We start from the raw sequence: 23,230 nt of genomic DNA on the forward strand, positions 1-23,230 counted from the left end.
CTCGAGAAACTAATGACAATGATCTTAGGCTCAATAACGAATCCACGGTCAACGGGATGACGAACTCTACTCTTCTTTAGCGTCTAAGTTGTACTCAATGTTAATGCATGGGGCAATCACTACGTATCCGAGAGTTACTTGAATCGTCGTCGAGATCGTACCGGAGAGTAACTCTCCGTCTCGACGATGCCGTCGAGGAAAACTATAATGGGTGGGTCTAAGGACATGAGATCCTCGGATTCGTCAAAGAAAGCTTTCGTTCCAAAGGTGAGGGAAATTAGCGCTGTTGCTAATTGGTCGATCTCCATATCGGCGTTTTGAAAGAGATGCTGGCCGCCCTTGAGGGGAGGTTGTTGACGGGGGCATCGTTCGTGGAAGATAGGCTTCTCCTATCGTCCCGTAGTTGCAACAAGGACTGTTTGTCTAAATGGAGAACTTTGCTTGACTAAATCTTAAGATTTATTGCGGGTCCTCAAGTTAGCTAAACATACTGCGGAGGTATATTGACATCTGGAGATCATCTTACCCGAAGGATAGGATCTGCGTGTGGCGAGCCACGGAACAGAAACCTTTGAAATATTTACTGCCACGTGTCGCTACGGCTATTTCTTTAAAGGAGAGGTATAGAGTTACTCTGTGCCTTTGTTAGATAAAACGTTCATCCCTTGACCGCGGCTACGTTCGGCGACTGGTTGTCGCCTCGAGCCCAAGCTCACTATCATAAACCTCGAACAATCGGAGCGACATTTGTTTAATCTAAATTACGACATTACGGTATTCCCGAGAATCCAAGGAGAGGTTCCGGTGTTTTTCCATCTCCGACATACAGAATAGCTGCCCGACGAAGAAGATACAACGGGGCATGAAAGGACAACCCTGATGACTGCCGACAGGTTTTACCGGGGTTGTCTGTCCTCAAAGCAAAGGAAAAAGGAGGAGGGGTTTTTAGTGGGTATGGCAACAACATCCGCCCGAGTCCCACATAACCCAGTGATGCGGATCACTGGGTATGCGTAACAGCATTTTCCCCTCCTCACGCAAAAAAAAAAAAAAGAAAAAAAACTATACACTCTATCAATTTTAAGTTGATAATTTCGTTATTATATAATTTTTCTTAGTCTAAACTGAATCCAGGAAGAAGAACTTTCATCCAATTACATACTTCATTAATTCATGAATTGTATTCGTTACCGTACGTACAAAAAGAAAGTTGACTGATATAAAAATTCAAAGGATAGAACTTCTAAGCTCGCGATTGGAAACAGATTCAGTTCAATGGTTTAATTTGCCATTTAATTGAATTCTCTGGCAATTTCAGCGAACTGTGGGCTTTAAAAGTGTCCCGCATTCAAACGCAAGACTTCTCCTCCACCTTTCTCTTTCTTTCAATTCCAACCTCAAGTAATTGACCTATTAATTCGACGATATATTTACATGCTCGCAAGGGATTCAAACAACTTCGTTGCGTTAAATTCGCAATTATAACCAACAGGAATGTCTCAATCAATGTGCAGCTCGAAACAAATAATAGATAATTAACTTTTCAATATAACGATTGATATGTTTGATGAAGAAAAATGTATGAATTTTTAAAAACGTCTCCTAGTACATTTAGCATTTTTATAGTAAAAACTTAGAACACACACGCACACATATACTATTCCATGAAATGATTTACACAGCTATGAGTCTAATCCTATCATATTATAAAGGGATGAACGAACTTTTCCTAATAAATATAACTTTATACAAAATCTTGTTTAAAAAAATTAGTTTTTTATTCTCATTAAATTAATTTAATATCAGAATATATAATTTTAGTCGTTATCAAAATTTTATGTCAAATGCGTTCATAGATATATATATAAATAAATGTCTAATCCTATGTATTTATTTCAACTGAAATCTTAACTTAAATATTTATTAACAATATTCTGACGAATATGCAATGAAAGATAAAAACAAGTTTATTTTTCCTATAGAATGTCTCATGCTTCTTACTCATTTTATGTTTCTCGTTGTCAGTGCGTAACTACTTATCAGCCGCATGAATGCTAAGTTTTACTACTGAGAAACGAAGAGACATATAGATGCAAATATACGCTATCTCGCGTGAAAAAACATCAGATACATTAACCAGAAGGAATATCCGATACATATAAAATTCATAGCGTAGTTATTTATACATACGGAATATTTCTTTCTGTATGAAATATTCTTTCTTCTGAATTTTTATTATAAATGTATGTCCATTTCCTACCTTAAAATGTCTCTCCTTTGAAAAACTCCATTTAAATATAACGATCAACAAAATATTACCAATAAAAATATTGAAACGAGATGCTGAAAGAACCTTTTAATGAAGTACAAATGATTATTTCAACTTTAATTCTGTTAAATTTGAATTGAATCATTTATAAACCGAACAGGTGTATAAAATTTTATTGCGTAAAAATCGTGAAGCTGAAAATTAGGAACGAATAACGAATGAGTAACCTAGTTTCATTAAAAGGTACGTGTACGCCGATCCGTGTAACAACTTCGACACTCCAATTATTATAAAGCATGTATCCTTCAGAGATTTTTTGCGCGAACGCAAGATACCTTTTACACGTGCAACTGAATAAGTGGAACGTGATTTTCGATATTTCTTCTTGTAGAACTTGTAACAACGTAACTGTTTCACGAATATTTTCCCTGACACTTTTACAACGATGCGTAGAAATCTCCTTTTATAATTAATAATTTCAGCATTTCTCTGAACAGTTTCGTTGCGATTAAAAAATATACAAAGCTTACGACGTGCTTGTTTAAAAATATTTATATGGAACAAGATTTCGAATTTGTCGCATCAATCGCGATCTCAGCAGGTGTAAATTAATTCGTTCTAATGAACGAATAAATTAAACGACTCGTGACAAAAATTATCCCTGTCCATGTTTGTCTTTCTAAAACTAATTCAAGGCGAGTTAAATGAATCGCTGTGTACCCTATTCGCGCAGCATGTGTTTTAACGACCAGCATGCAAGCGTTAACGGTGTACTTTAGTTTCTCATGGTTGTGTTAAGCTGGTTGCTCTTAGAATGAGCATATACTTACCGCAGGAATTGAACAGCGGAGACGCCCGCAAGATGTTGACTTCGAATTGTAACATATGCAGTGTATGCAAATCCAAGGTCCCGGCACATACATCTGTCCATGTAAGACAGATCGTCCTTCGAAATCAGTACAGTTTCCTCCTAAATGCACTGAAAACGATTACCAGCGTCAATATCTTTGTCACTCGACAATCGTACGCGCAGTTACGCTAACCGTTTTAACGCCACGCAGCGTGATCACTCTATTCGCGTACCGTGGTAAATTGTACCACGATGTATGGTCACGATCATTAATTCGCAACGCGCTCAAGCGTGCTCGTCGCGAGTCATATCAGAGTTTCCTCTCGTAATTACTCGTTTTTCAAATAATCATAAACCAAATAAAAAAAAAAACCAATATAAAAAATTACCTCTTGAATCGGAAAACCAAATCCTGCATTATAGAATGTTATCACACAAACGAAACGCAGAGCATAAATATTTCGCAAACTTTTGAGTGTTTGTTGTAACGCTTCCAGTATAACCGATGAAATGAAGCGCGAGCACGTCGAACGGTATATTTCGATGAAAAAAACAGGATGAAAAAGGGCAGCGCGATCGCGTCGATCGGTACTACTCGCAAATAAATAAACGAAGCGCTATCGCGCTGCACAGCACAAACCGATACGGAGTCTTGAAACATCCGACACTAAAACGGTTAATAACATTACGAAAACGACCGTACCAGGAAATTTTTGTTCAACGGATCCGCATTGCGGCTATCACGATGCTCCTTCGTTGCATCGATGCTTCATCGATGAGATTAAAGCACCGTTGAAATAGGTTATTCGATTTCTTACATGGGCAAAAAGTTTTTATATCGTGTTTGCTGTTTTACTTCGCAAGTGTGCTTTACAGTATACGTTAGAACTCCAAGTCGAGCTATCCGAGTTAAAGTCTCTTGAAACTTAAAACGGCACTTAAAGGATATAGGTATAATAGAAGGTTCGTTTAAAATTCAAAAGTGTATATACGTACATATACATTTGAATAAAAATAGCGGATAATCTCAAGTAAAAAAGTAGGTTCGTGTTAGTAAAATGGTTTCAAAATACTTGTCAAAAGTCAAACGACTTGACTAATTAAGAATGGATGTAAGAGATTGAAAGCAAAGGGCATCTAAGAGTATCAATTAAGTAACAAACTCACGGTGACAAAGAGGTTTTCACTCGCTCGAATTCAAATAAATCGGTTAATTTGAGCGAAACTTTAGGTGCACGAGAAGCGACACGCGTCCTCAAGGACTACGAAGGTTCTACTCGAACGAATGAAAACTTTTCTCTGGCCCGGTGTGTATACACAAGACGTGCGAATTTAAAGTGCAGATTGTATTAATTGAAATAATTGGTTGGTTTGATCAAATTAATCGTTTTAAGCTGAAATGACGAAGGTCATCCAAGTAATTGATGTCCACTGTAATTATTTGTTAATCGCGCGTGGAATCGGAACGATTCGACCTCGTTCCAACGCGAATCGTTACTAAGGCAGAGACGGCAATTAATAATTGTCGCGTCATTTGTTCGATCGTGTTCACAAATTCAAATACGGCTGAGTGGCGAAAACCATTTATAACACGTCCCGTACCGCGTAGGTCGTATACATATCTCAGGATGAATTTTTCGTACTTCGCCGCATATATTCTCCATGTCAGACATACCATAAAATATTTCGTGCAATCGCGTATTCCTGTCTAATGTCAGGAATTCTCTTTCCATAGGTCTGCGTTTTCCATATTATCTATTTTGCTTATCAGTAAACATTCTTACAATTTGTGATTAATACTGTACGTACAAGAACGTTAAGTTTTTGACGTTGTAATATTTCACATGAAATAATAATGGCTGTATATCGACTAACTTATTAATTAATTAAATTCGTGTATATCAAGTTTCCTATCATTTAATACTTTCGTGTAACTACAGAGATTTGATACTATGAAATGAAATATAAAACTTGGTAAAAAAACGCGCTTCGTTAGGAAATGAGGGTAATGATGCAAATATTTTTTGTAGCCATTATATAGAATTTCGATGGTATAATTAATCAGTATCAACTTACCAGCCCCTGACGGGAAGAAAGTGACGAAAATAACCTGCAAGCAGATGAGAATTGCAAGTATTTTCGAGTACAGGTCCTTCATGGTTGTAAAAGATCAGGGGATGTTGTCGCTCTAGAATAGGCGAAAATCAGCTGTTTCAATAACTGCTTTGTGGGCACTGGAGTGCGTAGACCAGAAATATCTGCGACAAAAATCAGAATACATTTGTTTTCACATGATTCGATCAATTTTGTGTAGGACTAAGCTGATTGAACCTAACACGGGATAATTGTCCAACTTACGACCTTAACAAGCCCGCTTGATTCTCTATAAGTGCTTGAAATTGATGCTTGTATTCTTTCCAGATTAACAAGCTTTGCCCCCCCCCAACCCCCTCCCTCTCTATTTCCTTAGATCGAGTTAGACTGCCACAACATATTATCTTTCTTCTTTTCTTTTCTTTTTTTTCGATCTTTTAAAGCCTTAAATCGCTGGTTATTATAGTGTATACATTCAATTACTCTGTAAGTCGTAAGTACATGTTTTACGTTATTTTTTATTTTCCAGCTAAATTCCACAAAAACAAGAAATATACTTCCAACGTGTTTTCACGTGTCTCTAGCAAAGATCTGAAAAACAAGTTGCGGCGCAATTTAAAACGACAAATAGCACCGTGTGTCTCGTTGTGGCAACGCACGCTTCGTCAGCTTTTTAAAAGCGCTCTCTGTCTGCTTTTTTCTCTCTTCACCGCCTATTCGTTTTTTCTTAACGAGTGAAACCGTTTTTACGAGGACGGGAGCACAGAAATGACGTACTGGCAATTCTGTTTCGTGATGACACAAGCAGCCCGGTTTCAGTGAATTAAACCTGGCCCCAAGCTTCCAATTATCTCTCCCTTCCTTTCCTTTATTTTTCCCTTCTATATCGAGTTTCAGGTTTTCTAAATTTCCATTACAATCAACTATGGCTTTTCTCTATTTTATATGTTAGCCGATGATTCATGGCAAAAACGTCGGCTGTAAAAATATTTGGAGTTGCAACAGCAACAAGTGTGTTTTCTCAAACAGAAAATATTGGAAGCGTACTCGTTGGCAAAACAGTTCACGGATAGTTCGTCCTCTGCTTGTTATTTGTTTCAATACCGTTAGCAAATAAATTCATGAAACATAGTGGTGTCGCATAAATTGAAAATAAAAGCTTTGCGTATACTTGGCAGTTGAACTTTGGCTATTATACGTATGTTATATATGTAGTATCGTGGACAAAAGGCCTAAGATATCTGCCGAACCATAAACAATGCCGCGAGAGCCGCGGCATCGTCGGGTACATCAATGTGTCGTCGGTTCTTTTTAAGTGGATAGTTTCGTGGAAAGGGCCTGCGTGACTCTGGCCACGGGCGTTTCGGGACACGTGTCCGATAGGACGGGAAAAGACAAAGAGACGCTAAAGGCAGTGTTAGTTGAGAAGCCGGAGAAGACGGATGCAAAAGGTGTGCAGAGTGTGACTTGAGAAGCGAGAGCGAGCGAGTGTAGAAGCGGAAGAGTGTGAATCGGGAAGTCGGAAGCCGTCTATGAGAATAAGACGTACGACAGCATCGTAATCATTTCGTTGCTTCGAACATTATTTATTAAATCAAAACATCATTACTTGTCCTTTCCTCTAAGACCCATTAAGATACTACATATATATATATATATATATATAGAAGATTGCTTAGAATTTGGAGCTTAATAACATATGTCAAAATCATTGACATTAAAGAAGGTGAACCTTACTTACGAAATTTCCTTCCGTCAAATGATACATAAAAATTGAAAAAAATAATATACATAGTTTTGACTTTCTTCCGCATTATAATTTGAATCACTCGATTTATTCGACTAAAGATAATCAAGCAATAACCTCACTTTACACGTATTCTCATCACGTGAAATAGATCACATCAGGGATTTTCAAAAGTCGATGGAATATTAATGGCGATTAATTATTTATGGATGTATTCTGCACGGTTAAAGCAATCGCCTAGTGAATTATCGAGTTCCAGGAATATGAGCGGTAAACAGGATTGCAGCTATAAATGACTCTCTAACGTGTATATTAGAGATGAATTTGATCATTTATCCTCATAATATGAAATACGCTTTCAAGTGGAAATCATAATTAACAATTTCTGGCAGCGAAAAGTAAATAAATCGATACGTTTAAATCAATATTAGAATTTCTTAATATTTTTATCAAATATTTTTATCAAATATTTTAACATCGTAGAAGTGTCGTTGGAGAGAAATATTAGGTTGTTCCAAAAGTTTCTTTCGGTTTATAAAGAAATGATAGATGTACGATATTTTTTGCATTATATTATTTTATTCAATTATGTGCGATCCACCTTTCTCCAATTTAATATAAAATAACATAAAACAAAAAATGCTGTGTATCTATCATTTCTCTATAAAACGAAAGAAAATTTTGCGAAAATATAATAGAAATTTAGCTTTAACACAATATAAAAATGGATTGTTATGCCCCTAGGAGATAAGAACAATATGATTAATATTAATAATGAATACGTTAACGTAACGAAAAGCAGCTTTTGCAGAAGGCTATAACCTGAAAATGTTTACTAAAGAATGATAACATGAATTTTCTTAAGTACCCCATTTGATACTTAATCTGCTTTGTAAATACTGTACGTCCTAACTTTGAAAGAATGCAATTTTAGCCAGAATGTTTCAAATTACCTAGCCGTATTGTTTCCTTGTAATGTAATTTATATTTACATTATCTCGCGTAATTCTTTCCACTTTATTGACTTCTAAACGTTAATGTAATATAATTTTTATAATATAATTTTAATCGAAGTTATTTAAAATTTGTAGTATCTCATCCCTACTAGAATAATATTAACAAATGTGCAGAGCTCAAGTCGAATAACACCGGCTCAGATAAATGATCATCAAACTTACTTTTGTTATCGTCGATGTCAGTGATTTTGAACCAGCCAACGTCCATGGCAATCAATATTATTTAGCCGGTCTTAACGCAATGTAAAAAGCAAAAAAAAGAGGAAGGAAGGAACAGGGAAGCAAAGAGATAAAACGAATTTTTCATTTTCTCGAAACTAGATCGAGTTTCAAGCTGCTCGTAAAAGAGTCTGTAGCCAATCCGACTAAATTCGACGAACCGCGCTTGAAAATTCCCAGAGAACTGTGATAACCATCGAAATCTGTACAATTTGTCGATTCATCGCTTGATTAAAAAATGGAACAAAATGAGGCTGATCAGCCGGCCTTTCAACTTCTAATGATCCCTATCGTTTTACCCTAGGTTGAATGCTACGATATAAGCCGAAACAGCTATAAGTAGGGTTCACGTGATTGCCGCCATCTATTATTCACGCGTTACACATTCGCCAGACAGACGCGTCTAACGGTTGACATTGTTTTCTACCCTCAGTTCCAACGCAATTACGTTGCTACGTGCAATCAAGTCTCGAGTGAAGCTAATGATAAGTTGTTGTTCGATCCTACACAATTACTAAAATTATTCAAATTAAACTAATTTAGTCTAAAAAAACAAGTAATTTCGTTATATATTTCCTTTCATAATAAGCCATGGTTGGAATATAGTAGCTGACGAAAATATTCGTATATTTGTAGAAACATTTTAGGGCTGTATTATGCATAACGGCACTATAGAATTAATACTGTAACAGAATTCTACTATCATGGTTATGCTGGTAATATTCGAAACAAATCTGAAAATCTATGTAGATGTTGTAAGATATTCAGTACGAGTACTGTGCATTACTGGTATGTACATAATCACGACGAGATAAGGAAGGTACTGTTCTCTATTGCTCATCGCTACCCGTTGCTAGTAGCAACGTACTATGCATATATATCTCGTAAAGATTTTAAATGTAGCCAACGAGACCATTTTTAATATTTGACTATCGTGACCCATTACAGTTTCATCACTTTCGATTAATTGAACACGACCCGCACCTTAAGACTAAAATACACAATATAAGTATGGCACAGAAAATCTTTTAAAATTTACGGACGACTATTTATGGTATTTAAAGGCAGCAAAGATAATAATTAGCTGCGGATTTTCCTCGAATCGTAGCATACAATATGGAATCTGATTATTAAAAATTACAGTGGAAATACAGTGGATTTCCATAAGATATTCGTGCTTGTGGCATTTTGGAAATAAATTCTTAACCCAAATGGACGACCTCGATACTCGAGAAATTTTGTGAAGCTGACGTCAATGGCGATATGTACTGTTGTTGTGCTATCATTTCATAGTAAGCTGTATTGATTGCACTTCTATTCACGGAATTGATTTATTCCACACAAAAGTTGACAACAATAATCGAAAAAAGAAAAATATATTACCGCCTTTCACATCAGCATACACAAGCACATAGGATTTCACACGAATATACACACTTGTAAATTCGACGAAACGATCAAATTTAATTATTTTTCGATTTTTCGGGCATCAAGTACTACATCAAACGTTACACATCAAACGTTAAAATACGGCGAGCATACAAAATGTACAAACCACTCTAAATTAATTAACTTTGAACGTTATTGATTAATTAAAACAAACCACTGTTGCGTTGAGTTTTACATTTTAAAAAGTTGTTATCCGTTTTTGCTTTGTTTAAAACTAAAAACAGGACTACGTTCATTGTAAGTCGTAAATATCCCTTTTATTTATTTAAACAAACAGATATTTAAACAAACAACTTATAAATATATAATTTATTTACGTATATTTGTAATATCTGTTTTATAAATTTGTACAACCATTTATCCATTTATCTATTTTATTTGCATATAATTTTTATAGACTTTTTTTTCTTTTTTCTTATTTTTTTTTTTTTTTTTTATTTAAGAACGAAAAATTGTGATTCTATTTTAAGACATGTCAGACTGAAGCGATACGCGATATATATTTCTATTCGGATTTCACCGTCGTCGTAATCGATGCTATTGGAAACGTTTCACGATAGACGTCTTACAAGCGCTTGCAATGTCCGTCATGTGTAAGGCTCTACCACTGAATCGCGGCTGCCATTTAGTGATTAAGGTCGATCACTTAGAGACGTTAATCCGCCATAATGGTGAGCAATACATCGAAGCCATTATTGAAAGCATAGTTACGCGTTAATTTCATCGATCTTATTCACAAATAGAAGTGTACAAATTATAGGATTTCCAAATATTTAGTTTAGTTAAAAGGAGATATGAAAATGACAGGTATATTCAAAGGATAAAACAGAACCGTACGATTGTAAAGTTTCAAATCATTATAACTATTTAAATTTGAAAAATCTTACTATATTTATACAATATATTTTTATTAAGAATGGAAGAAATTTCGAAAAATCCGCCAACACTTTTTACTATCGTCTTGAAGCACACCATATGTTAAGCTTCTTCGTCGTTACAAATTTTATCGCGGATGTAACGAACGTTTCGAACATGTAGCACGCACGCGTCAACGCCTACATTTGGATTTTAAATATATGTTTTATGCATTAAATGTATTTGTACTTTCTTGCGCAATTTCTTTTAATTTGTTACGATATGGAGGGTTTAATTACGTTTAAGATATCTATCTGAATCCTTTAAATTCAATGTTCTTTAAAACATTACGTTACGTAAAATAATCGTTTTTCCACTTTATTGTATCATAAAATAGTTACTTAAATTCATATTACTTAAAGAATCTTCCTACAGAAAGAATAAAAAAGAATAAAATCCTATATGTTAAATTTTACGTGGTTGATGGAATACATAGCGATGACGAGAACTAACTACAGACAACAAGAAACTATTAGCGAAGGCAACTGGTGACTATGAATGTCGTCTTTATAATATGTGGCGACTAAGGAGAACAACTACCAACTACGGATAACAAGTAACAACCAACTGTCTCGTTTCTAAGGGGCAACTAACTTGCAATTATCCTCCTTTGATGGTTCCTGTAGCGTGATATACGTCTTGAACGTAGTTAAAGAATATGGTCGCTGCTGAATGGCGATTTGACAGCAAGGCGATCCCGCCAGTTCAAAGCTTGACATTGCAAGCTACCGAAGACCATTAATCTTGTTATCGAATATCTAGCTTTCAGAAGAACCCTTGTGATATGATATGACGTCATGACATTTTTATGACGAAGATGAACAAACACCGACCTCTAACGAAACAAATTTTTATTAAGTGCCGTATGTGGGTTGCAGGCCGGCCAACCAAGGAAATTTATCGAATGTATAAAGTAAAATATATACGAATATATTGGATATATCATAAAATGCCCGCGTTATATCGTCTAAAGAAAGCTAAATTTAAGGAATTAAAAAATTGAAATACCAATTATAAGAGAGTTAATTAAATTCAAACCTATCGATGGTCTCATAAAGACCTATATTTCCTGGAAATTGATATCTTTCGAATTCTAAATTCTCCTTAGAAAGTATCATAGAGAAAATATGAAACTTGAAAAGTACATCACGCTGATGCCTCGATAAACCGTCGTGTCGATAAATCCATGTGTCCGAGCGATGAATTTTCCCCAAACAACAAAAAACTGAAGGGAAATCTTCTTTGAAGGACGTGACAAAAGGTAGGGGAAGCGGGAACAATGATCACGCGATAAACTGATGGTGTACGTATAGAACGTGTACGTATAGAACGTTGCGAGAGAATTATCGAGAAACAAAAAAAGAAAAAAATAATCGTTGGCCGGCGCGACTATACGCTGTCGACGGGCAAACAGCGACTGAGACTAACTGAAACGAACTCTGTCGCAGTACGAGCACGGGCTGCGTTCGCGGGTCGATCGAACACGTTCTGCGCCTCTCCTCGGCACCGGCGTCAAAGCCACCCCCGATGGCTGCAACGCACTGGTGCACTTGGTGGTCCTTCCTTTTTCGTGTGATATTATACCAGCATCTGTGATGCCATTTCAAAGACCGCAATCAAAGCATTAAATGCCAGATTAAAGCGACGCGATAATATTACCCCAATATTCGTCCGTAAATGTTACCGTATAGATGTTTAATGCTTTATTATGCTTCGATAAAGCAATAACACAGAAATAATTGCATTATTATGCTTCGAATAATTTACTATCACATGAATCGTTCCACAAGAAAACATATGTTTCACTTTTCCCCGTAGTATGATTGTAATTTATAACAAATATTTATAATTTATAATTTAAAATATTTATAATTCACTGAAAGTATCTTCCTGTCACGATTATAGGCGTAAAATGTCAAATTAAAAGTACCAAATTAAAAACATATGGTATCCCGAAACCAAACGTACGACATGGCGAATCACGATGATACGATAAAAATTGATCTATGTCTTGATTTATTCAAACAGAACGAACTTACTCGAACTTTTCCAGAATAAACGATTTATCCGATAATATCCGTCACTAGCTTCTCTTCCTTCAACGGTAACAACTGACACCGAAAGCTCGAGAGACCCGAACGGTGAGACGTACCCAGAAGCAATGCAGTTACCTGGGCAAAGAGTCCCAAAGACCAAGGACGTAGGAAATTTCGAGAAACGGAAATGGAAACTGGAGTGGCGCGTCAATCAGCACTGACGGAAACTAATAAAAATGGAAAAAACCAAACTAATTCGTTTCACAAATTATTAAAACGATATTATTGAAAATTTCACTCGATTTTCTCACTGCACACGTCAATATTTGTCGAAATATCAATATTAAAAAGTTAATAAAAAAAAATATCCTCTTTCTTCATACCTGTCTTTCTCCCGGGCGGCGAAGGAATACTAGAATGTTCGAGAACAACGGATACTTTTTGATTTTATCTCAATATCAATTTCAATCTTTTTAAACGAAATATAATCTGAACGATGAAACGTTTGATCAAATAATGTTCTTCGTTCGATGCTAAAGGAAATTGAGAAGAAACATCGAAAATTCGTTAATAAAACGAATTTCTTTGTTTCTGTTAAATAATAAACTTGATATACGTATTGGTTTTTAAAATCAATATAGCTAACCAATGGGCACACTTTTAACAAGGGTGATGGAACATACCAAAAATCTTTCAAGATGGTCTTGGCAACGGAAGAGTCGAAAATATGACAATTATGAATGAAAAATTCTAATATTTTACAGCTGGCAACGATAAACAACTCCAGATATTCTCCTAATTAATTTACAACAAATTCGCGTATATGATCGATAGCTGACGTCACTGTGTCCCACAGCCCTTGTAAAACGATAAGAATTTCCTGGGAAACTTGTAGCCACGAAATGAAAAAGATGATAAAACTTCTAACAAGAGTACTGAGACGAGCAACTTTGTACTTACCCCTTCGGAGTAGGGAACGTGATTAAACGTCCGCGAGTTCGAAACTTTTGTAAGTCACTGCACGGCCGCTGCTTATGGTGGAAATGTAATAGATATAAGTACAGAGCGCGTGAGCGAACTAAAAACGCGATATAGGGGTAAAGAGAGAGACCGTTCCGTCCTTCTCTAATGCCCGCGTACTTGTACCGGAAATGTGTAACAACGGTAAACGAGCGCCGTCAGTGTCCACTAGTGTGCATGCCTGATTAAACAAGGACAGAAAATGCTTATATACAGCCTTCTCTTTCTATTTCCATGTCGCATCCATCTTACTATACAGTAGACAGGATTCGACTATTCCATCATTATATTCGCACCCTGCTTACGTGTGAACTAACATTGCCATGACAACAAATCGTTCGTCTCCTGTTTGATGCTCAGTTTTCAACGGAGTTGAAGGGAAACTTTATAAGAGAAAGGAAGTGACGGATTGTCTCAAAGTAATAAACGAAAATTCTCGTAACTATCGAAAAACGATAGTCAATACAAGGATATCATTATCACATTTAAAACTATTACAATGAACGGTGATTTATCGCTGCAAGGTACCACAAATAAGATATCTCATAATTTGCGAAAAGACTTTGGAACTTCCATGACAGTCATGAGTGTGTTTTGTCATTGATTTGCCATATTGCGTTTTTCACAATTGTTGTTCATTTTTTGTGATATTTTACACTCGCACATAGTATCTATGATTTTTTCTTTCGATAATTCTTATAATTATTGTCAATAATTAATTATTTATAACCATTTACGCTGTATTATATATCATTAAGATTTATCTTTGCACGTATCAAGATAGTAGATAACAAAATTATGTTTATATATTTATATTATGTGTATATATTTAGATATCTTCTTAGTTGCAATTTTTTCGAATAATATCGGCGACCAATCGAAATAGAAATTAGTGCGGAAAGAGGGGAAGGAACCAAAATTTGAAAATCGACATCGGTAACTCAGTAGTTATAGAGTAACTCAATCGATAACGTAGATTAACTAGTTATAAATGAAAATATATTTAAATTCAAACTTTAAAAATTAGAAATTAAAAGGCAGAAGGCAAAAAATTATCGCCGAGGATTTATATAATAATAAATAGACAGTACATTCTTTTTGTCTGTCTTACCTAGAAATAAAACAGTTAATTGATGATTATCGTATAGTGTGTACTCATAGCATAAAATTTGTTCAATGAATTAAAAATTATATTTTTTAGATATGTAGACATTAGCGATGTATTAATCCGGGAAGCTCGTCTACCTCGGAAATATCGAGTCTGCGACAACGTCGATTTGGAAATTATTCTTACAGAATATGAAAATTATTACAAGATGAAATTCCAAAAATATCCTATATTGTGCAAGAAAATAACTGAAAAGGAAATAAAGACGAGGGAAATGACAAATGCGAACAAAGTGTAAGAATTTAAATTATTTAACACTATTCAACGTTCTCAACGTATTCAACGTATCGATTACAATATCATTCAATCTTTGAAGAAGTAGTAAAACGTGTCAAATCTGTTAGCAAACAAACGAGAAGTGAGTCTGTATCTGGGTCTGTGAAAGGGAGGAATGCACAACAGAAGATGAGGGGTGATGCTACGGATGATATTAATCTCGCAATGACAGTGACATCAATTTTCGCCAATGAAAGCGATGAATCTTCATCAGAAGAGGAGAGCTATTTAACATCTTAATGGAACAATCCACGCAATCAAAGATATCAAAATAGGCTCAGAAGCTTTATATAGACAATCTGGAATTATGGAAGATTATTGAAGACATTTCATGCGTAAGTTATTTTCGATTATATACGTATTGTAAATACTGATTTCAGTAAAGCTTTAAATAACGAATTACATAACACTTACGGAAATTAATACGGAGATTATGCGCCATTTCATCTTTGTATTGTCGTAGGAAATCATACTGACAAAATTAAATGTATATTGGGACAACATCGTAGGCCTAGAGGAATGTAAATCTGCTATTAAGGAGGCCATTGTGTATCTCCTCAAGTACCTTATCTTTTTTAAAGGCCCATTTTCTCCCTGGAATGTCAATGCACCTTTTTTAACATAACGGCCAGCTCATTGGTGAGCAAATGGAGAGGTGATTCCGAGAAGTATATCCGTGTAAGTTGATTTCCTTTGTCTATGAAGAAGAGATTCTGGAATATATCATATATAATAATAATCATATATAAATAGAATAGTTACATAATACATTTGTTAAACTGAACAGGTTTTATTTGAACTTGCCTATAATTTTTCGCCTACAATTATTTTTATCGACGAGATTGACTGGATAGGCACAAATAAAGGAGTAAACTGTACATTGTCTGAACCTGCAAAGAGATTCAGATCAGAACTTCTTTCTAGATTGGATGGATTAGTATCTAACGAAAATTCTAATGTAGTTCTTTTGGCTGCAACTAATTGCCCTTGCTATGTATATCACGCTATTTCAATGTTTTCTAAGTAGAAAATATCTTAATATCATAATTATTCATTATCTTAATCTTAATTATTGTGTTGTGCGGAATATTCCCTTTGTTATTATTAATATAACAGAACAATAATATTTATTGTAAATATATTATTAGGGACATTGATGCAGCTTTACGCAGATGCCTTGAAAAGAAAATATACGTATCATTACCAAATGAAGTTACTCGACTTGGTATGTTCAAATTATACCTTAGCAACCAGTTATTAGAGAATATGGATATTGTAAACCACATAAATAAAATCTACTGAAAAATATTCTTGCGTGGATATAAAATTGCTTTGTAAGCAAGCATGGCTGCTCGAAATAAGTCCAATATGGGAAAAACTTGAAAAAAAAAAAAAAAAGAAACATCTGTTACGACTTTGAAATATGAATTAAAGAATTATGAAATAATAGCAAAATTGTTAAAAAACAATGTCACCTACAGTTACGGATGTGGATAGATATGAAGCGTGGAATAAATATGTATGCCATAAGAACATATTTTAAAAAATATAAATGCTTATCATATAAAAATATAAAAATATAAAAATATAAAAATATAAAAATATAAATGGTTATAAATTATTAATATAATTATCGTTCGAAAAATTGTTCGTGTGCGTGCATGTATGTGTGCGCACGCGTTATAAACAAGTTTGAAATGTTCGTTCTACATATATGTATACGTGGTATACATCTTCCCTTATAATATATAATATGTGTAATCTGAGTGGTAATATCTCCACGTATTACATATGTGTTAGTGTATTTTATCGATAATCTGTCTTTTATTTCCTTTTATCTTATTAACGCATGTATGGGCGCGTATATGCGCCGGGCGAAAGCTATGGTTATATATGGGATTGTTAACAAATAAAAATTAATCTAGGTGTTATTAAAGAAATTTGTTTCACCTTCTAAACTTTTTGATGATTGGTTTACTTTGAATATTTTGCATATTTTTGCATATCATGAGCATTTTGTACATTTCTATACATTCAAACTTTCTATGAATATAAAATGATCCGCACTACTATCTACTTCATAGTATACTCTATACGTTTAAAATGCTCCATTAGAAGCTTAAATCTATCAAAATACAGCTCCTAGGGAAATGTGAATTTTCACATGAACACATAATATCGATTTTCTCATTGAAACGTATAGGCAGGTATATACTAGCATAAGCCACCTTCGGCATTTGGCCGTATGATGCAGCACTAGCTCTGTAACATAGAAAACCATAGGCGTCAGTTCTTCTTATTTCCTCTTTGATATATGTTTACTTTAATGTCACTTATTCAGACGCTTGATACATTGTCGGAATGAAATTTTAGTAATGTGCAAGTAATTTTGAGTAGATTAATAAAGTATAATAAGATATCAGATTCATGTACGTAGATTCAAGTGACATCAATCTTTATGTCTAGTATATACATGTGTATTGATCTATAAGTCAGTGTTAAAATAACAAATAAATGGCAGAAGAAGGAAAGAAGATTTCCTTCGGTTTTGCGAAATCTATTAAGAAACCTGTGTTAAAAAATGCTATTCCACAAGAAAAAAAGAAAGTTGATTACATTGAATGCCTTGATGAGAAAGGTATTAAAGTAATAGGGTGAGTTCAAAAAGTAAAATTTATAATCAAGAAACATATAACCTCAACCTAACCTATAAAAATCACCAATAGCGGAATATATATATTTGAAAACAATTTTTTTATTTCAATGAGGAAGAAAAAAAAGATGAACCTCTAATTATTCCATTACTAGGTTCAAAAACCTGGCATGATAGAATTCTTAATAAAATAGATGCAGACATTTTCCTTCCGAAGGCAGATAAGGAAAAGGTAGGAGACGCTAGTGTTAACGAGGCAAAATCAAAGCTATCTAATGGAAAAACATCGCCAATAATATCAATAAAGAAAGAGCCAGTTGAAGATAGTGAAAATAAAGTTGTTACTTTAGAAGAGCAAGCGACTAAAGAAATCATTGGGGAACTTAAGTCAAAGAATAAATATGAAACTAAAACAAATGATTTAACTTTACCTTTAGTAGAAGATGAATCATTAAGAGGCAAAGAACAGGTACGTTATCAACATATTGATGTGCAATGCACAGATGTATTACATTTGCATATTATAAATATCGTTTTGTATTTTTCAGTCTACGTTAGAAGATTATGAAAAAATTCCTATTGATGCTTTTGGTGTAGCAATGTTAAGGGGAATGGGATGGCAACCAGGAAAGGGAATTGGTTGAAATGAAAAGTATGAATTTTACTCTGGATTAAATTAATTATATGTATTTAATACATCACTTATTGGAAAGTAAACAGAGAACATCATTTTTTATTTCACAATCGTTTATTCTAACTATTACAGATTAGTAGCAGCTGTCATACCAGAATTACGACCAAAAGGTATGGGTCTTGGAGCAGACAAAGTAGCATTGCAGAAGAAAAATACAGATTTCAAAAAAGAAGAGGAAGAAGTTAAAATCGAGAAAGGAACATTTGTGAAAATTATAGCTGGAGAACAAAGTAATAATTATGGTCAAATAGAAGGATTCGATGATGATGCAGGAAGGCTCATAATAAAACTAGCTCTTGGTGGAAATATAATATCTGTAAATGAATTTATGGTACAGCCAGTGACTAAATCAGAATATCTAAGAACTCAAAAGTTCAAAGTTAATATGAAGTGTTAGTTTTTCATTAAGGGACATTTAAGAAAATAAATTTGAATTGACATATACATATAAAGACATAATCGGACATGTAGAAAAACTAATTCAAGAGTATCTGTAAGTGTGTTGTTGCATGCAATTTTTTAAAGGTCCCTTCTATCTTTATATAAAATATGATAAATGTAGAGGTTTTAGATTTCAGTATTTTATGGGGTTAATTTCAGATACAAAAAAGTATGAGGAATATAAGGACAAGGAATCCAAGGGACTCAAGCAAAAGATGGATAGAAAAAGATCAATGTCCCCTGACCCCGAAGACGGTGAAGAACAAAAGTAGTAATAAAAGAAAGAAAATCGGAAGTACGATGCACAATAAGAACAAGTATGATAAAGTGGGGGATAAAAAATCAGAAAGACGAAAAAGGCGCTCCGAATCTAATGATGACAGCGATAGTGATTCTGAAAAGAAGAGACGGAGAGAAAGAAGTAACTCTAATAGTAATGATTCTTATAAATTAAAAAGATTGAAGAAGTCAAAGAAACGTAAGAAGTACGATTGCTCGTCTGAAAGATCAAGTAAAAAACGAGACGACGAGAAAGATCAAGATCTCGATCATTTAGTAGGCAGTAATATTTTCCAGGAACGTATTCGGTCATTTTACTTTCAAGATAAATTGTACAATTTTATTTATACAGATTTTATAATAAAGTGTATTTTTACAAAAGTATATTTCTTTTCTTACCCTTAACTGAAAATTACATTTAATTATAATATGTAATAATGTTTACAATTACATCAAAGTTAATGTCCTAAACTTTATCAATAATTATTAAAAATCCCGCGTATTGCTTACGTAATGTTGATATCGAGTAATACCATACATAACCTCAAAGAACATTATGATACTTACGAACATCGTTAAACAAGTAGTGCGAACGATGTCGAGTAAGTATTCACTATGTATAAAGTATTTATAAATAAAAAGTATGGGAAATATATAACCGAGTGTATTTAACTTTTCCAACATTTTAGCATTTCGCTTGGCGTTGGTACAACTTCAAGTAAATGAAGTAAAAAGCAAAAATGTAGAGCGGGCAGTTTCCTACATTTCAAGCGCGAAAGAGCATAATGCTGATATTATCGCTCTTCCTGAATGCTTTAATTCACCATATGGAATACGTAATAATTTGTTTCTTTTTCTAATAATTTATTATATGTATAACAACTATATAGAAAAAAGTAAAAGTAGACAAATTACCTTAACGTTCATACTTCCATAAAGATTGTGAATTGACTCGAGAATATAGAATTTCCCCATTTTTATGATTATCGTGATTTTTGTATAAATATATTTTTTAAGATACTAATAATTAGATACTTATAAACTAGTATTATCAATTATTTTGTATTTATAATTCCACCTATAATAGTTAAAAATTAAAGTTAGTTAAAATCTAACTTTATGTTTCAAAAAGTACTAGCAAAGTCGTTAAGTAACAAGTCACTGGTACTGACCCAAATAGCATGATTGTAATTAAACATTTCTAAATATTCATTTTCATCTTGAACCTGTAGAAACAATTTATTATATGTACTATTATCTAAGTAATTATATATTTAAGTAAATCTAAATATAAAATTTAGTTATTTTAATAATTTAAAAAATAAAAAATTGACAAACATTTCAACCTAATTTATGGTTGGAACAAAGGACAGTTATTTTTCATTAATTGAAATATTGCAATGCAGAATAGTTTCCAAAATACGCCGAGAGTATTCCTGATGAAACGGTGAAACGAGCGTTGCTTTATCGAAGGCAGCTAAGGAAAACAGCATTTATGTAGTTGGTGGTACGATACCTGAAATAGAGGGCGATAAATTGTACAATACCTGTACTATTTGGGGTCCCGATGGAACTTTGATAGCAAAACACCGGAAGGTAAATAATATACCTCCATGTGGCTTTGAAATTGAAAATATTGGGGTGGAGAAAGTGACTCTATCTAGGAATAATTTAGGAATATGCATATGTACATACGTGTACTATAACCAATTCTATAATTTAAAAAATATGTTATAGGTTTATAAAATACGTTTTGATACGAGAAACATACATTTTTGTCGTAATATAATATATAAATTTTTGTACAATATATTTGTTTTGTAATATAAATTTTTCACATAGGAAAAAAACTTATTTTTTCTTAAAAAATATTCCTTCTCAAATATTATTAAATGATAAAACTTTTTAATAAAAGAAAGTGATAAAAACGCTGTCAGTTATTAAATAAAAAACAATTAAAGTTTAGAAGTTCGTAACATTGATGTTAAATTACAAAAGTTACAGCAATAGAGTTAGCAACTATATTTTTATGTTATTAGGTACATCTATTCGACATCGACATTCCCAACAAGATTACTTTCCGAGAGAGTGATTCACTCAGTCCTGGTAATTCCCCTAACAATGTTTGATGTGAAGGGCTGCAAAATAGGTATTGGCATTTGCTATGATATCAGATTCGAGGAAATGGCACGCATTTATCGGAACAAAGGTACAGTAGCTTAATCGAACAATACTTAACTAGCATGAAAGTAACTATCTTTCTTAAATATATTCTATATAAAATATAATCAATATAATCTGTAACTCTGTATAAAAAGGAGCTTAATTTAAAAAACCAGTATATTCGCTGAAAATGAAATAAATAAAAGAATTAGAAGCACGACAAGAGGACTGTTCTCGCATATTCATAAATTATGGAATATGGACTGTGCAGCTACAAAGTTAACTAAAATTCAGTGGTCTCGTATTTCCCATTTCTCTGTGTTAGGTTGCCAAATGCTGATATATCCGGCGGCATTCAATATGACCACTGGACCACTGCACTGGTCATACTTCAGCGTTCCAGAGCGAATGACAATCAATTATACGTCGCCTGTATATCACCGGCTCGTGTTCCTTCAGCAAGTTATGTCGCATGGGGACATACACAGTTGACAAATCCCTGGGGGAAAATCCTTTATGATTTGGAAACTCAGGAAAATATGGTGGTCACCGATATCGGTAATTTCCAGCTTAACATTAAAAGCGAGAAATCCATGATGTAATTAACTTTTAGTCTCGTTGGTTCATCGATTTTGCCGGCTCCCTCTGTATTTGTTGAATTTATTAGCAAGCATTACTTATTACTTCGTATGTTTTTCTTTTCTCTCAGATTTGAAAGTTGTTGAGGAAGTAAGGGCTCAGATACCTACATTTTCTCAAAGACGTACGGATTTGTACGACACTGTCTATAAAAAGGAGTAACTCTACACTGAAACAGAAAATGTTTTCTTATAATATTTCTACTACAATACCGTTTTTTTTTTTTTTTTTTTTTTTTATGACTTATTACTAATTACTTATCATTTGTACTAAATGAATAACTCAATTAAGAAAACCAAAATGTTATAAATAATAATCTGTATATCTTGTGTATCAATATGTAATTGGATATTGTAATAATATTGGAATGTCTTTGATCAGGGATATGATAAAGAACACGCGAAGACTACGTTCTTTTGAACATCTTTAATATCCATCATTTATAACATTAAACATCTTTTTAAATATTTAGATAGATTAATACGTAACTCTTTATATATATAAACATTAATTTGAAGTTACAAGCTTAGAGAAATTGGTCGATTAATATTTATAGATCGGCTGTCTTGATGAAAGGCTTAAAGAAAGCAAAAACATAACAATGTCGCAAATATAATTTATAGTTTAACTTCTTTCTTGTATCTGTCTGCCTTTCACGATGTTTTACCAATTACAATAAGTAATTTCGACTTCTTTGCGCTCCGTTTTAACGCATTCGAGACCGAAAGAAATTCATATCAATCAGTAGGCATAATATATATAACTGTACATAATATATTATAGTATAACATAGTATATAATTTTATATTTTAAAAACATGAGGCATAAAATTTAAGATTGTCATCGACTTAAAATTAAAATATGAAAAAGAATATTCCAGAGAGAGAAAAGCACAGTATCATTCTAACAAAACATTCAGATCGTACTGACACCCAGGAATCGTATTACAATAAAATCTCGGTCTCGAATGAATTAACACGAACGATTAACATGAAACACACTTGCGGCTTAAACACCTTCGATATCGAGGAAATTCAAACTTTACAAATAAAAGCAGCCTGTTCCTCTTTCCACCACAGACTCTCATACCATATCCGCTCTTATCCAGGCTTTTACTTGAAATCTCTGTCTATTTACAATTTAAATTTACCCGGACCACTCGTTGAGTCGGCAGCCCTTTATAAATATATAATGAACCCAGAACATATACCTGTGCCCCTAGCTGGTATCAGCTCTAGTAACGTTCATACCGGAACTTTCATACGACGCCAATTTGTCACGCGTGAACATCGATTCTTTCAG

General features: G+C 33.7%; 1 protein-coding gene and 3 long non-coding RNA genes across 7 annotated transcripts; 2 read left to right on the forward strand and 2 right to left on the reverse strand.

Annotated features, from left to right (window-relative positions):
• Window positions 1-2,593: 2,593 nt before the first annotated feature.
• On the reverse strand, window positions 2,594-3,357 carry LOC126928117 (uncharacterized). The gene is made up of 2 exons (XR_007716329.1): window positions 3,100-3,357; window positions 2,594-2,990 (listed from the first exon to the last, which is right to left on the reverse strand). It is a non-coding gene; the product is annotated as an uncharacterized LOC126928117 (long non-coding RNA).
• Window positions 3,358-15,015: 11,658 nt separating this feature from the next.
• LOC126928120 (uncharacterized) lies at window positions 15,016-15,756 on the reverse strand. Its single transcript, XR_007716332.1, has 2 exons — window positions 15,474-15,756; window positions 15,016-15,358 (listed from the first exon to the last, which is right to left on the reverse strand). It is a non-coding gene; the product is annotated as an uncharacterized LOC126928120 (long non-coding RNA).
• A 2,527-nt stretch (window positions 15,757-18,283) lies between these two features.
• Window positions 18,284-19,573, forward strand: LOC126928121 (G-patch domain and KOW motifs-containing protein-like). Of its 2 annotated transcripts, none has more exons than XM_050743994.1 (3): window positions 18,284-18,364; window positions 18,479-18,737; window positions 19,007-19,573. In XM_050743994.1, exons 2-3 carry the CDS (start codon window positions 18,519-18,521, stop codon window positions 19,529-19,531), a joined length of 744 nt encoding a protein of 247 aa, XP_050599951.1. In that variant the 5' UTR covers window positions 18,284-18,364; window positions 18,479-18,518; the 3' UTR covers window positions 19,532-19,573. The 2 variants fall into 2 exon arrangements, with proteins under 2 accessions (XP_050599951.1, XP_050599952.1); XM_050743995.1 differs by having other exon boundaries at window positions 18,479-18,722.
• Window positions 19,574-19,631: 58 nt separating this feature from the next.
• On the forward strand, window positions 19,632-23,001 carry LOC126928122 (uncharacterized). 3 transcript variants are annotated; one of them, XR_007716334.1, is made up of 5 exons: window positions 19,632-19,728; window positions 19,816-20,313; window positions 20,533-20,722; window positions 21,166-21,335; window positions 21,615-23,001. It is a non-coding gene; the product is annotated as an uncharacterized LOC126928122 (long non-coding RNA). The 3 variants fall into 3 exon arrangements; XR_007716333.1 differs by having other exon boundaries at window positions 19,816-19,962; XR_007716335.1 differs by having other exon boundaries at window positions 19,632-19,962.
• The last annotated feature ends 229 nt before the right edge of the window (window positions 23,002-23,230 follow it).

The sequence above is a fragment of the Bombus affinis genome, unplaced genomic scaffold (assembly GCF_024516045.1).
Source record: "Bombus affinis isolate iyBomAffi1 unplaced genomic scaffold, iyBomAffi1.2 ctg00000581.1, whole genome shotgun sequence".
Lineage (NCBI taxonomy): Eukaryota > Metazoa > Arthropoda > Insecta > Hymenoptera > Apidae > Bombus > Bombus affinis.

Excerpts from the sequence above, each read along its gene's own strand:
- LOC126928121 (XM_050743994.1), top strand. The coding sequence starts at position 18,519 with ATGGGTCTTGGAGCAGACAAAGTAGCATTGCAGAAGAAAAATACAGAT. Across the intron at positions 18,738-19,006 it reads TATCTGTAAATGAATTTATG|ATACAAAAAAGTATGAGGAA; the intron begins GTACAGCCAGTG and ends GGTTAATTTCAG.